The sequence below is a fragment of the Pipra filicauda genome, unplaced genomic scaffold (assembly GCF_003945595.2).
Source record: "Pipra filicauda isolate LSUMZ 115617 unplaced genomic scaffold, ASM394559v2 scaffold102_size2360937_pilon, whole genome shotgun sequence".
Lineage (NCBI taxonomy): Eukaryota > Metazoa > Chordata > Aves > Passeriformes > Pipridae > Pipra > Pipra filicauda.
The window spans coordinates 2,287,474-2,308,209 of record NW_024103463.1 but is presented as its reverse complement, the minus strand read 5'-3'; the positions used below and the strand labels follow the sequence as shown (position 1 = coordinate 2,308,209).

At 44.7% G+C, this 20,736-nt stretch overlaps 1 protein-coding gene across 1 annotated transcript in view; it reads right to left on the bottom strand.

The window, feature by feature from the left end:
• The window catches only part of BICD2 (BICD cargo adaptor 2), a 62,418-nt gene extending 42,179 nt beyond the window's left edge, over window positions 1-20,239 (bottom strand). The window contains exon 1 of the mRNA XM_039390732.1: window positions 19,847-20,239. Coding sequence (XP_039246666.1) covers window positions 19,847-20,086 — 240 coding nt within the window. The 5' untranslated portion in view covers window positions 20,087-20,239. The remainder of the gene's footprint in view (window positions 1-19,846) is intronic.
• Between the last annotated feature and the right edge of the window lie 497 nt (window positions 20,240-20,736).

Below are 20,736 nucleotides of genomic sequence, written 5' to 3'. Positions count from 1 at the left end.
CTCATAGTAATTCCATGACAAAGGCTGATTTCAGAGCTGCTCTTCTCTGTGTTTATGAAGGAGGACATGTCTTCCTGGAGTTCAGCCCCATAAATACAAACAGCAAGTAAGAGAAGTGACTTCTGCCACTTCAGCTGATCTGTGTGCAAACTGTATAAATACCATAATTAAAACTGATGAGAAAAAAAAAAAATCAGATGCCATTTCTCAAAAATGGCCAATTTCTTAGTCAAATACGAGTTAGAATGTGTCCTCATGAGCTGCATGGCAAAATTAATCCATTTAGATGCTTCCCCCTTCCACCAAGAGATGCCAGTGGAAATAAAACTCATCTTCTCAATGGCTTTCCAAATTCCTTTTATTTATTTATTTTTTTAAAATAAAAGACAGACCGGTCAGCATGGTCCATGCATTGAAAGTTGGAGTCCCAGAGTTTAGTCAGCACACGTTTATACAGATGGAAGTCCACTGATAACACCACACACTGCAGATTTGCTCTCAGGCAGGGAAAGGCCAAATCATATCTGTAATTATAGAACACCAGGTCAGAAGGGACCTCAAAGGATCATCTGGTTCAAGCACAGTCTAGACAAGGTTGTCCAGCACCCTGTCCAGCCAAATTTGGGAAACCCACAGCCAACACTGGGGAATCTATCACTTCCCCGGGGAGATTATTACAATGGCTGATTGTTCTCCTTGTGAACAATTTTCCCTTGTGTCCAATCCCAGAATTACTGTCAGGTCCAAGCAAATTGCTGAAGAACAGGATAAGGACTGAATGCTAAAACTGCCTTTATAACAAGTGAGGCTTGGTCTAAGCTGCTCTACCTGAGAGCAACTACAGCACTAAGAAAATTAAAGCCTGGTATGTATTTCAAGATTTTAAAAAAGAGCTGTGTAAAACCCAGACTTTTTTTCATACAGAAGCTTCTCAGATTTAAGCTTTGCCCAGGGGAAGAAGTGAATGAGTCTCATCACTGGGAAGACAGAGCTGCTGAGTGCAGTGGGAGACCTCACCTCAGCAAGGCCCAGTGTGCAAGACCAGGATAAACTCGGGAATTCTCCAAGTTGGATGTAATCTGAGAAACCCAAAGGTGGCTTATGAACACTAGCTTCTGAAAACTTTCACAGGAGCTATCCATTAAAAATAAAAAAATAAAAAAAAAAATCACACCGAACCCCCAAAATGGGTCTTCAGAAAACACACAAACAAACCCTCCAGTGTTCTGTAGCCTGTCCTTGCCAGCAATGCAGCAGCAAGCAAGCAACAGAAAACTGCCTTCAGACTGCATAACAGTCATACACAACCACTGGCTACTGAAAAGAGAGCAGAATTAGTTAAAAAATTAGTTAAAAAAAAAAAGACTGAATGACAACAGGACAAGAGCCTGATTATTTTTGGAAACGGCAAAGGGTGGGGTTTTTTTGTTCATTAAAAGACTGTGAAGAAAAGTCAAATTGATTTTTAAGTGATTGGCTGAACTGTAAAGCACCTCATCAGAGAAGGAAACCATTACAAAAAATAAATCTTGAAAGTTAAAAGATGCAGCGAAACCTGCAGGATTCAACACAGAAAAGATGGAATTACCAAACTCTTCAGAGAATTGCTTAGCAGACATTTAATACACGCAGAGTAGTTAACTACAGTTAGAAATTAACAAAAATACAGATCATTACAATGAGTTCCAGAAGAAAGTCTTGAAAAACCTCTGTCTTGGGAGTCCAAGGCCAAGATCTGCAACCTGAAATGATGACAGTGCTGATTCAGAGGAGCCAAAGAAGAGCAAGGAAGATGTTCAAGCAGCATGATGGACTCACACACAGTGACAAACCACCACAAACATTACAAAGCAAAGGACTGGCTCAAGCTCTAGCAATCTGTTCAAGATTGTCAAAGACAAGAACCTGAATGATCTGCATTGTTATTTTATTCCACAGCCTCAGACACTCAGAATTAAAAGGCAGCAAATCAAGTCCATGACTTTTGGAGACTTTGAAAACCGATCACAGTTAGAGCTCCTAAAACAGCTGGTGGAACACACCTCTCCAAAGCTAAGCCAGAACATCAATAAATCTTGTATTTCATTAAATAATTAATTTCCAACTAATACGATTGAGACTTTGTATGTATATCTAAAGTATTGCTCAAAAATAAAAAGGAAGTATTTTTCTTCCTCTGAATGGATCTACTTTTATTTTATTGTGCTCACAAGTTCATCACACCCCTGATTTCAGCAGGGCAGGAGACTGCAGCAAAGCAGAGCTGAGCAGCAGGAAGCAGGAGGAATGTTTACATTCCTCAGCAGTGCTTTCACTGACTTCCAGACCCACTGAAAAGAAACAAATGTCATTATCATCTTTAAAAAAATACGTACAGAAAAACTTCATGTGGGTTTTGGACACGTGAGGGAACGTGACTTTCAAACTGCTGCAAGGATTCATTCAAAGGCCACTTGTCACCAGCACAGCTGCTCAGCCAGCTCTTCTGTTTTGCCTCCGTTTGTGTTTTCCAAGACAGGGAATGTTTGTTACAGACTTGTACCATCAGACTATTCAGAAGCCATCTAGTCCTGAGCTTGGAGACAGATCAAGAAGGCCCAAACCAGGTCTGAGTTTTGTAGGAATGCTACAGACATTGCTGTGTCAGATCCTAAGTGACCAGGATGGGGAAAAAGTCTTACATAATAATAGAATATTTTATATAACAGTATATTTCAGATCCTACTGCTGGAATTATCCCACCAAAATTCCCCAAATTATTCCCCCTCCAAGGAACTTGTGTTACAACATGGAATCAAAACAAGCTTCTGAATATTTTTCACTGATGAGCTGGGCACAAACTAGTGTCCCCATTCCCGCCCCCTCCCTCTATACTACTTGACCGCATTTTCTCACTTAAGAACCTTTTAAAAAACAAATCCACATATTTATAAGCAAATAAACTTTTTGACTGCATCTTGCTCTATGGACACAGTATTTCCCCTAAGGAGAGGCATAAAAGCCTAGTGTTAACAAGGGGCTCAAAAGGAAGTCCCCCCCCCCCCCAAGGGTGAAGTTTGTTGCATATCATGTTTATTAATCTAGATAATCAATTCCAAGAGAGGTGAAAAGTTAAGCCCCTCCTCATTGATTTATGTTGTGACAGTAGCCTGATGTCAAACAACAATAATTTAAACTACAGTTTAAATTACAGTCACCTGGATTCAAACAAACCAAGCCATGCTGCCAGGACTGATGGCTCCAACACAGCCCTTGCACAGCACACATGGCCACAGGCAAAGCCATCTCCCCCACCACAGCAGCCAGGAGAAGGACTTCGGCAAGGGAAAACCTTCTCCCAAGTTTCACTCCAAAGGCAGTACAAGGAAGTGGTAATTACTTCTCCATAGGGGACTTCAGAGCTGGATCTACAGAGGCAGACCAATGAAAAAGTGTGAGTCCTCTCCACAAACCATCCAGACCATTGTTGTACGGGTCGGTTGGACAGTGGCCCGAACAATAAGCTGTTTTTAGAAAACCAGGGATTCATCCTCTTATGTGGCATGAGGGAGGGATTTAGCCTTAATTTAGCACCATTTAGAAAAGATTACCCTTTAATTGCAATAGGAGTTGGCAGACACTGGCAGCAGTGAAAAGCCTTTATCCTGCAAAGCTTCCAGGCGGTCAGTGACAGCTCCCAGGCCAGCAGCACAGAGCCAGCCCTTGCTGTCCCCAGCTGGCTGCTCCAGGCCACTGGACCACGGGGCCACCCGGCAGCTGCAGAGACAAACCCCTCATTCATGGGCACGAGGATCAGGGAGGGCGTGTGGGGCTGCCACAGGGCACCAGAGGAGAGGAGCCGCAGCCTTCACAAGGACTCAGCTGCCAGTACCACCCAGGGCTCGGGGCCCGGCTGGTTTGGGCAGAGATCTGGCATCAGGGAGATGCCCACTTCCTTCCTTTGGGGATCAATCTTTGGCTAGGTCAGCAGAGGCACAGCTCCCGTTCTCTGGTGGCAGGGTCAGGTGGCAGAGAGGTGTTATGCAGTACTTTAGAGCTCTGCTGAAGCAGAGTGCAGGGTTGCCAAATCCCTGCCAAGACCCAGTAGCTCATCGCCACCCAGTCTCATTGCCACCCGGTCACCTGTTAAAAATGTCATCTAATTTGGAGCAAACCCAAATGCTCTTCCAGATTGGGGTCCAGGAAAATGTCATCCTTCTTCAAACAGATTTTGCTGCAGCAGTAACACCTGTGCTATGTCTGTGCTGGAATAATCCCACTTTAGGCTGGCGTAGGACATCCCAGATCCTACTGCAGTTTAACTCAACCCAGCTTTATTTTTAAAAGTTCAAAGAAAAGTAATGATTTCTGTGCACAGATAAGGCCTTAAGCCAAGGTTTAACACTCTTTCCCTCCATGTCTTACGCATGGCCTTAGGCCTGAAAGATGAAGCCACTGCCCAGCTGCTGAGCCATCTGAACTTACCGGGAACCAGGGAGGGAAGAAATAATTCTCCAGCAAGGAGGCTGGGAGCTGGAGAAGAAAGCTGTCAGAGAAGGACTGATTAGATGAGAAGCCATGAGAAGGAATAGTGTCAAGGGAGGAGGCAAATCTTGGAAGGAGGAGGCAAAGAGCATGTGTCCAAGGGAAAAGAAGACACTCAAGACACGGCAGAGGGGAACAGTGGAAGGAGGGAGATCAGAAACTGCAATGGGGTTCAGCAGGAAACTGAGGAAGAGGAACAAAACCAAGTGCAGGAGGAAGTAGGAGTGAGAAGGAGAGGCATGAGCCTGTAGCTGCTCGACCATTTCAGATATGAGTGGGCAGCCAACTATCTAGTATCCCCTTTGTGCCCTAACTGCTTCCAGCCCCTTGGCCTAAGGCTGAAATTTGTCTCCCATCTGGTGTCCAAGGTAAAGATCACAAAGCATGGCCTCCCATAGAGCTGTGTAAGAGTCCTTAAAATTAATCACATATTAACCAAACTTAGCTAACCAGCAACTGTCAGAGACACGAGTCTACTCAGGACATTATTTCAGCCTAAGACTTTACAGGACAGAGAAACCATCCTGGCAGGGGCAAGGAACAGCACTGGTTTAACCTTAACAGCACGTGAGAACTACCCTCCATGTCAAGTTTTCACACATGGAAGCAGAAGGTCTTGATCCTCTTTCAGCTGCAGCAAAAGCTACAGAAGAGAAAGTGGAAGGGCAGACTTCAGGTTCAGCAAGGAAGCACACACTTGTTTGAAATACTGTGGGTTGGTGGAGGACAAAACCCAACCAGTAATTGCGTCGTTTGCTCAGGGCATTCTTTCCTAAACGTTTAAGTCCTGTTCAAGTAACCTTGCATTGCACTCAAAAATGCCTTGGAAGGATATTATTAGATACCCTTGAACAGTATTACACTTCTTTGTGTTCATTGCCACTGCTGCCCTTGCTGCTCATTCTCAAACATCTTTACAGGACTAATGTCTAAAGCACAATTAATTCAAAATCAAACTATGATCCCAGCACAGAACTGAGAGTCCCATCTTGCACTCAGTGACACACTGAAGCAGACAAGTTTTATTTTTTAAGACTACAAGGAAGAATTCTCTGTCTTTCCAGGAGCCCACTGCACATTCAGAGCTGGAATTTGAGCAAGTTGGTTTGTTGCATTACAAATGGACACTGTTCTCAGGCACATGAAGGCCACAAAGTTAAAGAAAAATGAAAGAAATAGAGTAAGAGGAACTCCAGCCATCCCCACAGATATTATCCAAATTCCTCAAACATAACTTTTCCATTATTACAGCAGTTTTCTGCACTCCAAGAAGAAAAAGGAAGAGAAATACAAAGTCCTGAAATTTCAAAACACTAGATCACTAATCCAACAGGACAACACTAACTACACTCTGCTGCAACACCAGTTCCAAAGGCAGCATTAAGATAGATCTTAAAACACAAGAAGAAGAGTTAAACAAACCAAGAGCTAAACAATCTGAGTCTGAGCACTGGAGAGCATTCATGTGCACGTAGACACCAAGTACTGGTCTGTTCTTGATAGCTCTTTTAGAAGTAAAATCTAGCTTTTAGAGCCTCGTTGAACCAAGGCAATGGAACAAAACTCAGATGTGCCTGAACTCCACATCTCGTGGAAGCTCTGTTCCCCCACTGAAGATTAAGGTCACATTCTTCATACAAAGCCTAATGTTATGTGCAGTAAGACAAAGCTAACACATGACCAGCACAGCATGGTACTGGGCAGCAAATGGAGCTCAGGGCAAGGAAATACTTCCATCAAATTAATCACTTTCTATGGAGATGACCTTGCCACAGAGAACAGTGATGATAAGACAGGAAAATACATTCCTTGTAAAGCACACACAGAAATATAGTGTCAACCTGAATGCTATTTCAGGCCTATTGTGAGCAAGTACAGGACAGGCCTGTTGTGGAAAAAAGGGCAAACACAGCCACAGTGATGGTGGACACGATAAATGTTCTTTGAGGCCAGTTCTCAAAATTCCCAGAGCCAAGAACCTTAAAAGTGAACAGATGCCTCACAGGGGCTTTGCCAGCCCCAAAAGCCTCCCTGGATGAGGCAGATTCAGAGACATTCCCCAGCTGCAGTTCCTCACGCTGAGGAGCATGAAAGGAATGAATGCCTTACTATGCTCCACAAAAAACCCTGACAATAGGGAGGTCAAAGGGAACATCAGACCAATTTTAACATTAACAAGCTTTGTGTCATGTTAAAAGGGTCCATTTGCTTCAGTCCCAATAACTCATTTATATTTTAGGGCACTTGGCCACACAGGCTAGATTAGAACAACCAGCTACAAACCAGTGGAGTAGCTATTATTATATATATGCATCTCCACATATATATATGTGAATATATGCCTATATATCCACACAGCTACAATTCTCTGCAGATACCAGCAGCTCCCTCCCACTGCATTCCTTACTGTATTCCTATTGTTTGGTTTCTACCTGTTTTCCAAGTGAAATGAGTAGGCATTTCTCTTCCTTGTATCCTTCCGTAGAGAGGAACACGAACAGTTCTAGCTACAGTTTCCCTCCAATTCACTGCTGTGCTTTCCTTCCCTGAGAACCCAGGAGGACAGGAAAGCATAACGGCTCACTTGAGTGAAAATTAATCCTGGAATACAGGATTTTTCCCATCCCAGAAGTCAAAGGTAACCACAATTCCTTCACACTGTTCTAGGAGTTATATTAGCAGTTCACAAGGACAGAGGGTGGAATGATGCAGAACACGTGCAGGGATGAGAGGAGGGCTTCAAAACTCCTGAACGTGGGGGTGATTAGTAGGATCACTGCAAAAGCCCACATGTAGGAATAAAACTATAATGCCCATGAAATGCCTGACAGTGACAAGAGACAACTCTTCCCTGCATTCCTTTCCTAAGATGTAATGCTGCAAGTGTCACAGGAGCCAGCATTCCTTCAGCCCTCCTGAAATCCAGATAAACAACTAACATATCTCACATGCTCCACTTGCTAAAATCTAGATTCAGCTACTCAACCCTTCAGTGAGTATTCACTGACTATATATAGCTGAGGGGTGAGCCACAAAAACCAGTTGGAACTTCAGAACTGCATCCTAAACTGTAGAGCATATTATGAAATGCAGTATGCAAAAAACACACACATGGAAGCAGCAGAATTGTTGAGACTGGTGACTGGAAGGGAGCTCTGGAGACCACCTACCCCAACCTGTCACCAACAGCAACCTGCTCAGGACATTGTCCAGTTGGGATTTGAATGTCTCCAAAGATATTCTTTGGCCCATAACCTATGGGCAAAGAATAGAAAATGAGAAAGTAAGTTCAACATGGCACAATGTGTCTGTGGTTATTTATGTATGTGCTATGGCTCAGTCTCTAGTTTTTATGGACTGTTCTGTAGCAACACAAATAACACTTGAGCTGGAGCTAAACAACTCCACAGCTGGATTTGTTCCAAGTGACTCCAATGTGCTCTTAAAATATTTCTATGATTACTGAATGATCTTAGAACAAGACTTCATTGTAACCAGTGGGGGTGGAGGGAAATGTTTTAAAACAACCCTATTCCCCAAACACTGCTCTAATTTAGCCAGTTCAGTGCAAGTGGTCTCATTTCCCAGGGATTAGTTTGGGTATTTTAGCCTCAGCCCACCTTTAAATTGGACTCAATTAGTAGAGAACATAGGTTGCAGTCATAAGAAAAAAAAAAAAAAAGAAAAAAGTATTAATTACCTCTAAAAGAAGAAAATTGCAAAAATAGCTGCCTTATAGTTTGCATTTTGTGTCTGAAATGCAGCCCCTGACAGAGCTGCAGGTGGAAGCCAGCAGAGGTTACACTCAGGCCCTCAAACTGCACCCAAGAGCCAGAAGACATAAGAGAAGATACACAAACCCCAAGCTGCTAACAGGCAGATCTGGTGTAAGACCACCATCAGCTGGAGTTTAGTGATTAGCATTTAGAGATAGTATTCAGAGTATTTAGTCACAAGAGCAGCCCTGTTGCCTGGACATTACTTGTCCTCGGGCAGAACAACATTCTTTCCTGCTAATTATGCTTTAGACAAAGTATCCTGGCCCAAAACTTATAATTTACTTTTAAAGCCAATTGTGCATATACTTCTACACCTGGTATTGCTATAACATTAATATAGTGAATATAGAAATTATCATGTAATGTTTATTATATAAATAAACTCATGCAAGACAAAACCTGGCATACATGCACAACTGAAAGCAATTCCATACAGTAATTGCTAACATTTTAAGAATGACAGGCTGGTAACAGGTCAGGAATGTTAAATTTCAAATAAAACTCCTAATATTTTTTTTACTTTTTAAATTTTTTTTTACAGAAGTGTTCGCTTCTGAAAACCTTTCGGAAAAACCCTTCCATGAATAGAAAAAGGAGAGACTTTATAAAGGTTATGGCAAGTCTCCTGCTCTCCAACTGCAGCAATTTCACAATCAGCAGTAGTCCCAAAACAACCCCAAAGCCCCAAGGGTTTACAGAGGAGCATCCAGCCGAAGGCAGGAAGGAGGCTGGAGTCTGATGGCTGAGGAATTAAGCAACTCCAGTTTCACCTTCCACTGGGGAGTGGGGAACTCAGACACACCTACCTGCTATACTCCAAGTTCTCAACCCTGTCTGGCTTAGGTTACCCCCCCAATCTCAGAGATTCCCTTTCAAATCCGTGAAGACTGTGGCTCTCAAGTGCACAATACATGTAGGGTTACAGGCAGAGGAGGCCCAGAGAAAACAGCATCCTCTGAGAAAAAAAAAACCTACAAAAAAAAAAAAATTTGTTGTCTTTTCCATGTGTTCCTTCCCTTTTATCTTCTGAGCGCAAAGCAATTTTAAGAGCAAACAGAATTCCCCAAAAATACATATTAAATTAGGAGACTGAATTTGGTTTCTGTAGTCAGAAGGGATCTGAACAAAAGGGCTAAACCTCCATGTAATGGCAAGCAGGGAATGACAAGGAGCCAAAAAAAGAGGCACCTCTACAACTACCCAGTGCACTTTTGGGAAATATGCCTTCAGAAATCCTTCCACAGATCCAATGGAATTCTCCAAGAAAGGTTATTTGGGAAGCAGACACATCAACCTCTTCAAAACTTTAGAAGGGCAAGGGGGCAGGGAGGCTGGGGGAGATGGGTGGGGAGTGAGACAGCAAAAGGCATCAGGAATGCTGCAACATCCTCCCCCAGCACAGCTCCAGGAAGGATGCTCCTTGGGCAGTCGGGAATGTTTTGACCATGCTCAGGGTACACAAGTTCTGTGCCCAGTCACCAGCTCTCCTCATCCCTTCCCACTGCTCAGCTGCCAGCTGCCAAGGTCTACATAAGAGAATGACCTCTCACTATAAAGAAGTGAACGACCAGAAGCATCTTTCAAAATCCATTCTTAAGAAGAGCAGCAGATTAAAGATGTTTTCTTCCTGTGTTTAGCTATCATATGCAAAAAAGAGACTCGAGCTTCTTCAGTCTTCTCATCATGCAAGAATTCACCAGACATATATGTAGGTACACATGAAAGGAATAAGAATACAAGTAGCTGCCTCCTGTTTCAAGACATTCCACATGTGTTTATGCTTTATTAGCTTCCAGTGAAATACAGAATTCTGCATTGTGTTCACTGTGTGCCATGGGGAAATCTGTGTTCACAATTAGGTTTGATGTGCTCAAAGAGATTTCTGAATGTGGTTCACCAAGGTCACATTAAAGCAGGCAAGTCCATCCATTCAGTATTTAATTGCCTGTACTGTAGCACAATTGGGAGAGACAGCACTGACTCATGGACTGTATTTAAGGAAGTTTCATCAAGAATTGCTTAAGTACATTAAACTTTACATGCCAATAGGTTTTTGGTATTTCAGGATGTATTTCCTTTCACCACAGGAGTAACAAGAATTAGAAATTCATACCCTAAACAGGATTGAAGAAGGAATGCACGTTAATTTAAGATTAAAGTCCAGTAGCAAAACATAAAATCTAAAATCCCTTTCCTTCAAGTTACTTTCTCACAAATTGAACTAGAGTAACATCCTTAATAGCCTCACTGACACAGTAAGGAAATTTGTGATGCTGTAAACTAAGGACACAAGACAACAGTTTTAAAAGTTTGCTGTTTCAAAAACCAAATGAGCTCTTCCAATTCCATGACAGTTTTGGCCATTTCCAAAAGGAGAGAGTTCAACACACTGCCACTGGCTTAAGTTTATTTAAAACAGCTGTGCTCACAGAACTGACATTCCCATTTTCTGCCCACAAAACATTCTCAACCCAGTTAAAATAAAGGAGGGAGAAAAACAAGACAAGAATCTGGTGCTGCTACTACTGCAGATCAAAATCCAAGTATTTCTGAGGGTGTCTCGCTGCAGTGCCTGCTCTCCTACCAAACCCTGGGGCACAGCTCCAAGGAAATGCTGGCACATCATTTCCCTGCTGATGGGGAAGAAAGTCACTGCAGTTCTGGTCATTACTTTTCAGGATCCAGCTGCATTCCCCTAAGATCTCCCAGTTTGTAAGCAGTTAAAGCACAGTGCAGACTATGCTTTTTCGCTGGTTTTAGAAAAGCTGCACCAGAGGCTCTTTGAACACACGAACCTTAACTCACATAAACCCCAAGGCAGCTGCAGAATTATGGGCTTGGTTTGGGGGTGCAGTTGTTTATACCAGGGGCTTAGGAGCACAAACATCTGTACCAGGGGAGATGCTTAGTTAATGCTTCACACGTCCAGATACAAAACTGTCCCATGAGTATCAGAGGTCTTAAATTATTCGGCGTTCAAAATGCAACTACTGGAGTCATGGAATTCCTCCTCTACAGGATAGGAGAAAGGGAAAATGCAGGGGCAGTTCAGGTACTTTCTAGCCTCTCTGGGCACACATAAGAAACAAGTCACCTGAACTTTCAATTCCTCCTTCCTCTATCCTCACTTCAAAAAAAACTCTAGGGGGTAATTTTTTTGTTTTTAAAGGCACAATCCCTGATATCTTCGCATTTAAGACTGGCAACACTGTCAATAAATAAGCAGTGCCCAAAGCCAAGATTTTGGCAATGAAAACCTGTATTTGAGGCTACAGGGGCAGATGTCTCACATTTGTCTCCCCTGAACAGATCTGCTGCACAAATAAGAGCACAGATCCCATGCAAGCCCAGCATATGGCACAAAATGATTTCTTAAGTCCCTCTCACTTCAATTAGTTTCTCTGGCAAGACCTTCATAACCCACCTATGAAATAAAGTCATACTGGGTCTCTGTTCCCACTGAATTCCCAGAGGATCTTGTCACAATTGAATAATCAGATGGTAGAGGGATCTTACTCGTGACTGTACAGAAAATCAGCAAACTTTGTATTTAAGTAAAATTCTTAATAAAGATACACAATGAAGGAAATGCACCCCTTGTAATGATTGAAATTGCAACCTACTGTACTGTACTCCTTCTCCTTCCCATCGGGAAAGAAACACCTCCCCAAACACAAAAGGAGTGTCTAGTAAACCTGCCATGGTAAGGGGATTTTTCAACTTAAAAGTGTTCTGGTTGTCAGGCACTTGAAGTTAACTAATTTCCACTGTTTAAATGCAGATTTCACGTAGCTATACAGTTTGCTACAGAACCCACTTTCACTTCAGCCTTACCTGCTGTGCACACATAAGACAGATTTTTAAAACATGACAGGATCTCATTCATCTCCAAAACCAACCAGCCATTCAAATTTAAAAGCAACCATCCACATTGTTATGAAAGACCACAAAGCCAGCCAACAAAAGCTAGAGCAGTTGGATTGATTTAAGATCACAAAGTTTATCATTCCACTAGAACAGGGAGAAAAGAAAATCAGCATATTTTTCTAGAGGACAAGGCCAGCACAAAGACTTCTTAAGGGTACTCAGAGAGTGCACAAAGGTTTGCATTTTCTTACTCGTTTTGTCACACTAAATATGGTGCTGTATTCCCAATGCAAATCCTTCTTTATAATCCTCTGCCTACCACCACTAAGAGATGTAGGAGAATATCCCAACACTGCTGAGAGACAGAGTGAAAACCATTACCAAGTGTGTAAACTGGACTTCTGGAGTGAGAAATGTCAGAGATGGAGGCCACAAAAGCTTGAAGAAAAAAAGAACCACGTGGAACAATAGATACTTACTGAAAGGAAAATAACATCTCGTTATAGGTCAAGCCTTGTCATTAGTGGCATTACAGGTATTAAATTATGGATATTTACACAAAATTCAAAAGGGACAGAAGACAGTTTGAGTTGGAAATAAACAGATCAATCCCTGTTCTCCACTTGAAATCATTTATGTGAGAAATGATTATTTATGTGAATCTCAGTTATAACAGGTGAGAATATTTGATTTTAACCAGTTCTTGGTTAAAACCAAACACTTTCTGAAAGCATCACCAAAAGGGAGCCGAGTGGAATTGCTCTGCACAGCTGCTGAACACAGTGAACCAAGACACAAGTCAGACAGAAGCTTTTGCTCACATGGATAAAAGTCTCAGAAAGCTACTGGATTAAACTATGCCAAAGAAAAATTTCAATCAGGACCACTGCTGGATGATTTCTGCTAAGTCAGAGACCAAAATTTATTTAGGGAAGTATGTTTAGGCAAAACAGCCTTTCTCCTTTTCATAGTGTGTACCAAAGCTGAGGGCACATGCTACATGACACTGCTTTTTTCTGTTCAATGCCTCTTGGGGACAGTCACACTCATCCAACAAGAGCCAATTTCTATTTCAAAGGCCAAGTGCCCCTTCCAAATGACATCAGAGAAGAACACTATATAATTATATACTGACTGCTTGCAAACACATTCTTTCCCTTTCCTTCCTGACATCACACTGTCAAAAAGTTTCATCCCCAGCTTCTGGCAGAGATGTTGTTTCAGGGGATCTTTGTATCTTTTCTTCGGGGCTCCTCTTACAACAGAATAAACCCCAAACGAATATCATCCTTGATTATCAAGAAACACACAAAGCATTCTGACCTTGCTAAGAAACTAAAATCAGATGTAACAAGCTCTTTGTGCACAGGAAGCAATGAGACTTGTTTGGTTTGGGCAGGTCAGACACCAGTGATGGCATCAGGTCAATACACGTCTCTGCCTTGGAACCAGAGCCAAAATACAGGTTCAGTTCTGTCCAGCACTGACAGACTGGACGTGCAGAGGGATTTCCTAATGAACTTACCAAATACTGTCTCCCTGTCTACAGCACAGCACTCTGCACCACACTGGGAGCTTGCCAAGTTCCACACTGCACGCTGGCAGCAACTGAGGGGTGAGAAGATTAAAGGACACCAAGAAACGCAGCCTCCCGCAGAGCCCAGGCCATCCAGCACAGCTCAGCACCCCACCAGACACACCACTCGCTTCAGTGAGAGCTGCACAAGTCCTCACATGGCACAGCAGCTTCCCAAACATGGCCACAGGACTGCAGGGAATCCCTGTCCATCCCCACAATGAGCTTCAGCTATGCTGGGGCCAAACATTCCCAGTCAGACCCATGCCCAGGCACACATCCAGAGCCAAGCCAGTCCTAGGAAAAGGTCTCTCTACACACCACGTGGGTCCCTGCATGCCCAGAGCTCCAGTGGCAAATCCATCTGTTTATGGGCAAGATGGACCACAGCTTTTAGCAGACTCTTCAGGTAAGTCCCATCTACCCACTCCAAAGAGGGGTAAACCTGAGGTGTAAAGGCAGACTCCACTGCCTGGTGGAAATTCCAGTCAGAGCAGGGAAAACAGCTGAGAAGAGAAGAGGAGGAGGAAAGTAGGAGGTGGAAAGAAGAAAGACAAGAGCTGGAAGAAGGGGGAACTAAGCAAAAAAGCCAGAGTCTGCAGCTATTACACTTAAAATTCTGCTCTTCTCTGAAATGGAGGCTCCTCCATTCATTTGCATGGCAAAGTTGATTTATGTCACTTCCCTCTGCTGAGGTTTTGCAGATCATATTTCAAACCCACATTATATTCCTCTGTTGCTGGGTTACCAGATCTGAACAAACAATTCTCTGCAGTCTGCCAAAAGCAGAGGAAGCAAGCAAACGAATGCCTGGAGGATGCATCACCCTCTGGAAATCATCTTATGGCCCCACGCTGCTACAGATTAGTCACAAGCTTACACAGCAGAGACTGAAAGAGGAAATGGTGAATCCATTAACTCTGAGGGCAGCACAGAGACCTGAGAACTGCTATTCCCACCTGCCTGCCCCCTCCCAGGGAAATGGGGCAATTTTCCAAATCATTAGAATTTTCTTGAAGATCAGAAGAAATACAGCCCTAAATTCAAAGGGGTAAATTGGGTATTAGCCCTGAAACCACCGAGCGCTTTCCCACAAATGCTGAAACAACAGCCAAGAATCAAGATTTGTAAGGAGCAAACCACAGCAGCCCATGTGACAGAACACCAGGGGCTGTGGGTTTGAGACTTTCAGGCAGGATGTCTGACACAGCGGGGGCTGCACACACCTCCCCTTAGGGCTGTGGGAACACACAGCTGTCCCCCACTGTGCTCAGCACCAAGAGCAGCTTAAGATGCTCCTCATCACCCCTTTGGTGCTGCTTTAACCTGCCCTTGGTGAGCTGGTACCTGCACAACCATGTACAGTGACCCAAACTGGGGAAGTGACCTAATTCAAAGGCAAAAACAAAAGGAAGAAAAATAATAAAGGAAATCTGGCTCGGTTCCACAGTGTAGTTTAACTGTATCCCCTCCACAGGACAGGAAACACCCAGCGCTGCCACACATCCGGGGGGGAAAAACAGGTAGCAAATTGCACTACTGTTTCCAAACTTGGGTTTCGTGAAACCTTGAGTTTATTCTAATGTAGAAAATTAGAAACAAATTATCTAATGTCTGCTGGAGGGTCAGGGCCAGCCCTTTGTTCTGGCCCAAGGCACCAAAAGCGAAACACGATGTTTCTCCCAGCCGAGACTGCAGCAGCTTAATGGAAAACCACTTCTCCAGAAATATGTTTCTAAACAAAAAAATAAAAAATTAATTCCACCTGGCAGTCTTTGCTATTCACCCAAATATTTATGGATGTCCCATTACATAAGGTATAGTGAACTTTATCACAGAAAGCCCAAGAAGAACACTCAGCAGTTTCATTAAGTAATCGGAAATCGTCACTTCAAGAATATTATTTCTTATTTTTAAGAAAGGGAGTTCAAGGAACACTGGTAAAGAAAATTAAGCCAGTAACATGAAGCCTTACAAGTTACTATTTCCAGTACAGCAGGAAAAATTGGAATGTTTAATTTTTCAGGCTTTACTTTTTTGCAAAAGAAGGATATGTGAGAAAAGCAGCTTTTCCAAAACACAGCACTAAGTGTCTATAACACTGTAGATATCAGATTAAACTTACAGGTGCCTCTATTCTTCATGCAAACCAACTATCAAAATATAAGAAGTTTATTTTACACAGGAATAATTTGCTCCTCCCACCTATAGTTTTCAATCTGATTTGACACTAGAGATAGCAGTTGTGTTCTCTTCTAACATTTAAGTGTGGCAGGTGTTGGAGTCCATTAAATCTCCAAGACAGGTTCACAGAAGTATAACCATTTTCTATTAGTATGTGCAAAACTGGTATCAGTCCCCTAACCCAATTTGCAGTTGCACTTTTTCTAGATTTACGTACGTATAACCAGAATTAAACTTCTCCCCAGATGGTCTATTTAAAGAAACATTTCCTTTATTTTATGCATTAAACCCTTTGATTTTAACTATGCTGCAAGGTCAGAAGTAACCTCAAATGTCATTAAGGTCCTTCTCTTTCAGCAGGAATCAATATTACAGCTGAATATTTATTAGGAGGCTGCAGAGGCATAGCTGAGGCCTTAGAGGTATTGCTACTGAACATCATTATTTACCATGATTAAACAGAAAGCCTTAGTCAATCCAGCACTGAACTATGAGCACAGAGGGTCTAATCCCAGTCTGTCACTGGCTTGTTAGGTAACTTTAGCTTAGCCATTTTAGCAGAGTGTTATTTGAATGTTTCTTTCAAAGACAGCTCCCAGGTTTACCCAGGAATCACCTACAGAGATGTCATGGCATGGCATAAAGTCAGTGCATGATCCTTAAAGGTGAAAAACAGAATCGAGAGCCACTGCTGGCCTAAAAAGAAATAAAGAGCCCAGTGCAGATCATTGCCAGTGTTCTTGTAAGCTTGTTCCTCTCTTAAAAACCACATGCAAACCATATATATCACACTGTGATGCACTGACACGTGCTTTTAGACTTTAAAAACAGACACAGTCTACTTGTGAACCTTTACATTATTACAGAAATAATCAATCCCAATGCCTGTGTTTTCCTAGGGATTTAAACACAATTCTACCACCACCAACCCAACATAACCAAGCAATCAGAAAGGAGCTTTGAACAGCAGCCAGTTTCATAGCTGAGCTAGTAGTTGGTCCTAAATCTGACTGACACCTCGAAGCAACTCCAAAGTACCAAGCAAAGCAGATAACCCCTTTTTCAAGCAAACCTTCCATGCTACATTCCCCCACAAATCATCAGGGAAATCATATGTATACAATGTGATGTGTAGCATTTCACTACAAAAAAAGCCAGTAGCTTATTTCTCTGAACTAGGGAAAACATTTATCATCATCTTCAATGAAGTATGAAATCAGTTCCCTTTTACAAAAGCAAAGGTGGTACTGAAGATGGGGAGACAGTTTGTATTTAAATTTTGCTCTCTCAAATGAAAATGATAGAAGAAACGCAGCCCAAATTACCATAAAAGATATGAGATCAAGTCAGCACACATACAAGTAAAAGTAATAACTTAGGGAAGATTCAATCCCAGTTAAAAACTGGTTGGTGTGGAGCCTCCGTGCCAGGACAGGACAGCTCTCCATTTTCACCAGGACAACTTGGATTGCAAACAATGGGTGTACACAGATGTCTTGGTACAGCTCTGAGGATTTTTTTGCTCTCAAAGGGATACAACAGTGTATCTGCCACAATCAGGGATGGGGGGCAGGGAGGAGAACCTGGCCAGAAAGACCTGATGACTGTAGCAGAGAAGCCTGTACTTTCAACAAACTGTGCTACAGAGTTCCCATGCTCAGAGCCCATCTACCCGCGGTATGAACAGGGCTATGACATGGGGGTGCTTCATAAGATGAAACAAAATAAAGCATATCCAAATCTACAACACCCAGCAGGACAGGAAAGTGCTGCGTGCCTGCCCTGCACCCTGCCTAACACGGCCTCGTGCTGCCGACGTCTCGCAACGTGGAGGAACAAAATAAGATCTCTAGAGACTAAAAGGGCTGTATTTTCAAAGGCTGCACGAAGTCACAGTTAAGAAGCAAGAGGTGGAAAGCACTCCTGTTCTAGGCTGACATGCCACCATCAATCCCCTGCGTTCCCCAAGAACAGGTGACCCAGGGGAGAGGCCCTTTTGGTTGGAGCTTGCCCTGTGGTAGCTCTGGTGTGCAGCACTCCCCCAGCCGTGCCGGGGGAAAACAAGAAGTTGCATAAACAGCAAAGATGATAAACTCCCCCTCTGAGAGCACGCTTCGTGCATCTGCTAAAGGTTTTACAAGATCAGATTCCCCCACAGCATCACGAGAGAGCTAGAGGAGCAGTGCTCCTTCCCTGTGTGGGATAACTAACAGTCTTCAAGCTGTTCCCAGAACTGTTTGCCTCCCAGGTTTTGATTTAATTACAATGGGACATGCACACGCAAAGCAAATCCTTCGGCATGTTAAAAGCAAAAAGTGAATCATTGCTGATCCTGCCATTTTTTTCTTTCTTTTTTTTTTTTTTTAATCTCTTTCACAAGCTTCTCAAGTGGTGGAGCCCTGAAAGGGTGAAAAGACGTTATCATCAAGCCTTTTTCCACCTGAGAGCCAAAACACATAATGCCCAAACATACACAGCACAATCCAGTGACTAAAGCACCACCTGTGACTGAGGCAACCTGGCTCCAACTGCCTTGCTGACTGAGGCTGGGGCAGCCCCTTCACCTCTCCATGCCATGTTTCCCATCCCATCCACCTAATGAGTTTACTTTTTGTTCCCTTGAGCTCAACTCTATAGCTCTTACCTTCTTTTCAAGACTGCCACTGCCCTTGGCTTCCACACCTCTACTCCTGTTATGCTGCTGTAACCCTGCTACCTCAAGTGGCTTTAGGAACAGCAGCACAATCAGTTCAGCTCCCATATTTAGCTAACAAGTTTATAGCCATGTAATTCAAAGTTATTAACCTCTTTGCTTATGCTGGTTTAACATAACAAAAGCAAAATAAAGCTTTATTTACAAAACGAAAAGACACGCAGGAGGCAGGAAGGGAGAGCGTTCACAGATTCAACTGAATTTGTACCAGTCCATTCCAAGTATTTACTTGCCCTTTGAAATAGCATATTTTGATTTTACTTGAAATCCATTTCCAGCTGAATGAGTTAAAGTAAAGCCCCACTGGATAAGGTTTGCAACGGGTCAAATAAATCCATGAAGGCTGCAATCAAGGCAAGGCCTAAATCAGCTGAAAAGCAGCCCAGGGTTTTCCTGCACAGCAAATCACCCGGACCAACCAAGGCTATAGGCAGTCAGACAACTTCCCAAGGGACACGGTAGGGAGTGGATTGGCAGGGGATCAGCTCACAAGGACAGCAAACCACCAGTCTGTGTACTGTGACTCTTCCCACGTTCTACACAAGAGAAATTTTATGTGCCAATTGACCAATACAGCGTTTCTCCTGACAAACCTTACTCCACTGTACAGATTAGATCTGGATTTTCCTTTATAAAAAAATAAAATAATAATAATAAAAAAAAACACGCCAACGACACGGAACTGCACCAAACCAAACATTATGCGAACTAAATAATAAATAATAAATAAAAATAATAAATAAATAATAAATAAATAATAAATAATAAACGTGCTGGTTTATTTTTGCAGTGGTCCCCAACTGAGGAAGTGATTTAACAGCGACACAAGATTCCTCTCTCCACACAAAAGCAGGGGCATGAGAGCACTACCACCTCCCCCTGGTCCCGGCCCCGGGCAGGGTGGGAGAGGCAGCCCCGGCCCGGCTCCTCGGCCTGACACAGCCACCAGAGCCCGAGGCCGGACGGGAAGAGAAAGAAAAGCGTCCAGTCCCCTCCCTCGCACATCCCCGGCACAGCGGCGGGGCTCGAGGCAGAAGGGCCTTTTCTTTTCCCCACCCCATCCCTTCCCTGTCCCGGCCGGCCCGCAGCCCGGCGCTGTCACTGCGGGGCAGCGCTCACACGCCGTGCCCGCACAAGGCCCGGGCTCCCGGCCGTCCCCCCGCACCCCCGGGCCCCGAAGCGGCCCCGCCGCCGCCGCCTCACCTCCTTGAGCTGCTCCATCTCGGTGCGGATGGTCTCGTACTCCAGCTCCAGCTCCTCGTACTGCTGCTTCAGCTGCTGCTTCTCCTCCAGCACGGCGAGCCCGTACTCCGCCGCCTGGATCTTCTCCCGGGTGGTCTCGCCCAGCTCCTGGAAGAGCCGCTTGATCTCGCTCCGCAGCCACTCGGGCTCCGACTCCATCACCAGCCGGGAATACTCCTCCTCCTCCATGGCCAGCGACATGTCGGCGGCGGGGGGGGCCGGTGGGCGAAGGGGCGAAGGCGCAGCCCAGCTGCCCGCTCCCTAACAGCGGCGGGGGCCGCGGGCGGCCACGGCAGGGCCCGCTGGGGCCGCCATCGACGGGCCGGGCGGGCGCTGCTCCCGCCGCGAATCCTCCCGGTCCCTCCCGCCGCGAGCGCCGAGCGCAGTGAAATCATTCAAAAGGCACGGCCGGGCCGGCGCCGCACGGCCCGCTGGGAAAGGAAGTCCCCGCCCGCCGCCCCAGCGCGCGCCGCGCCGCCCGCCGGGCCACAGCGGACTACAACTCCCGGCGTGCATCGCGCGGGGCGGTGGCGGCGGGCGGAGGCGGGGAGGAGAGCGGCCCCTGGCGGGAGGAGCGGGAAGCGCAGCGCGGGGAGCGGGGACGTGGGACACGGCGGGACCCGCGAGGTACCGAAACCGGGCACACACACACCGGGGACACACCGCGGGATACCCCCGGGGTACCCAAACCGGGCACACACACACCGGGGACACACCGCGGGATACCCCCGGGGTACCCAAACCGGGCACACACACACCCGGGACACACCGCGGGATACCCCCGGGGTACCCAAACCGGGCACACACACACCGGGGACACACCGCGGGATACCCCCGGGGTACCCAAACCG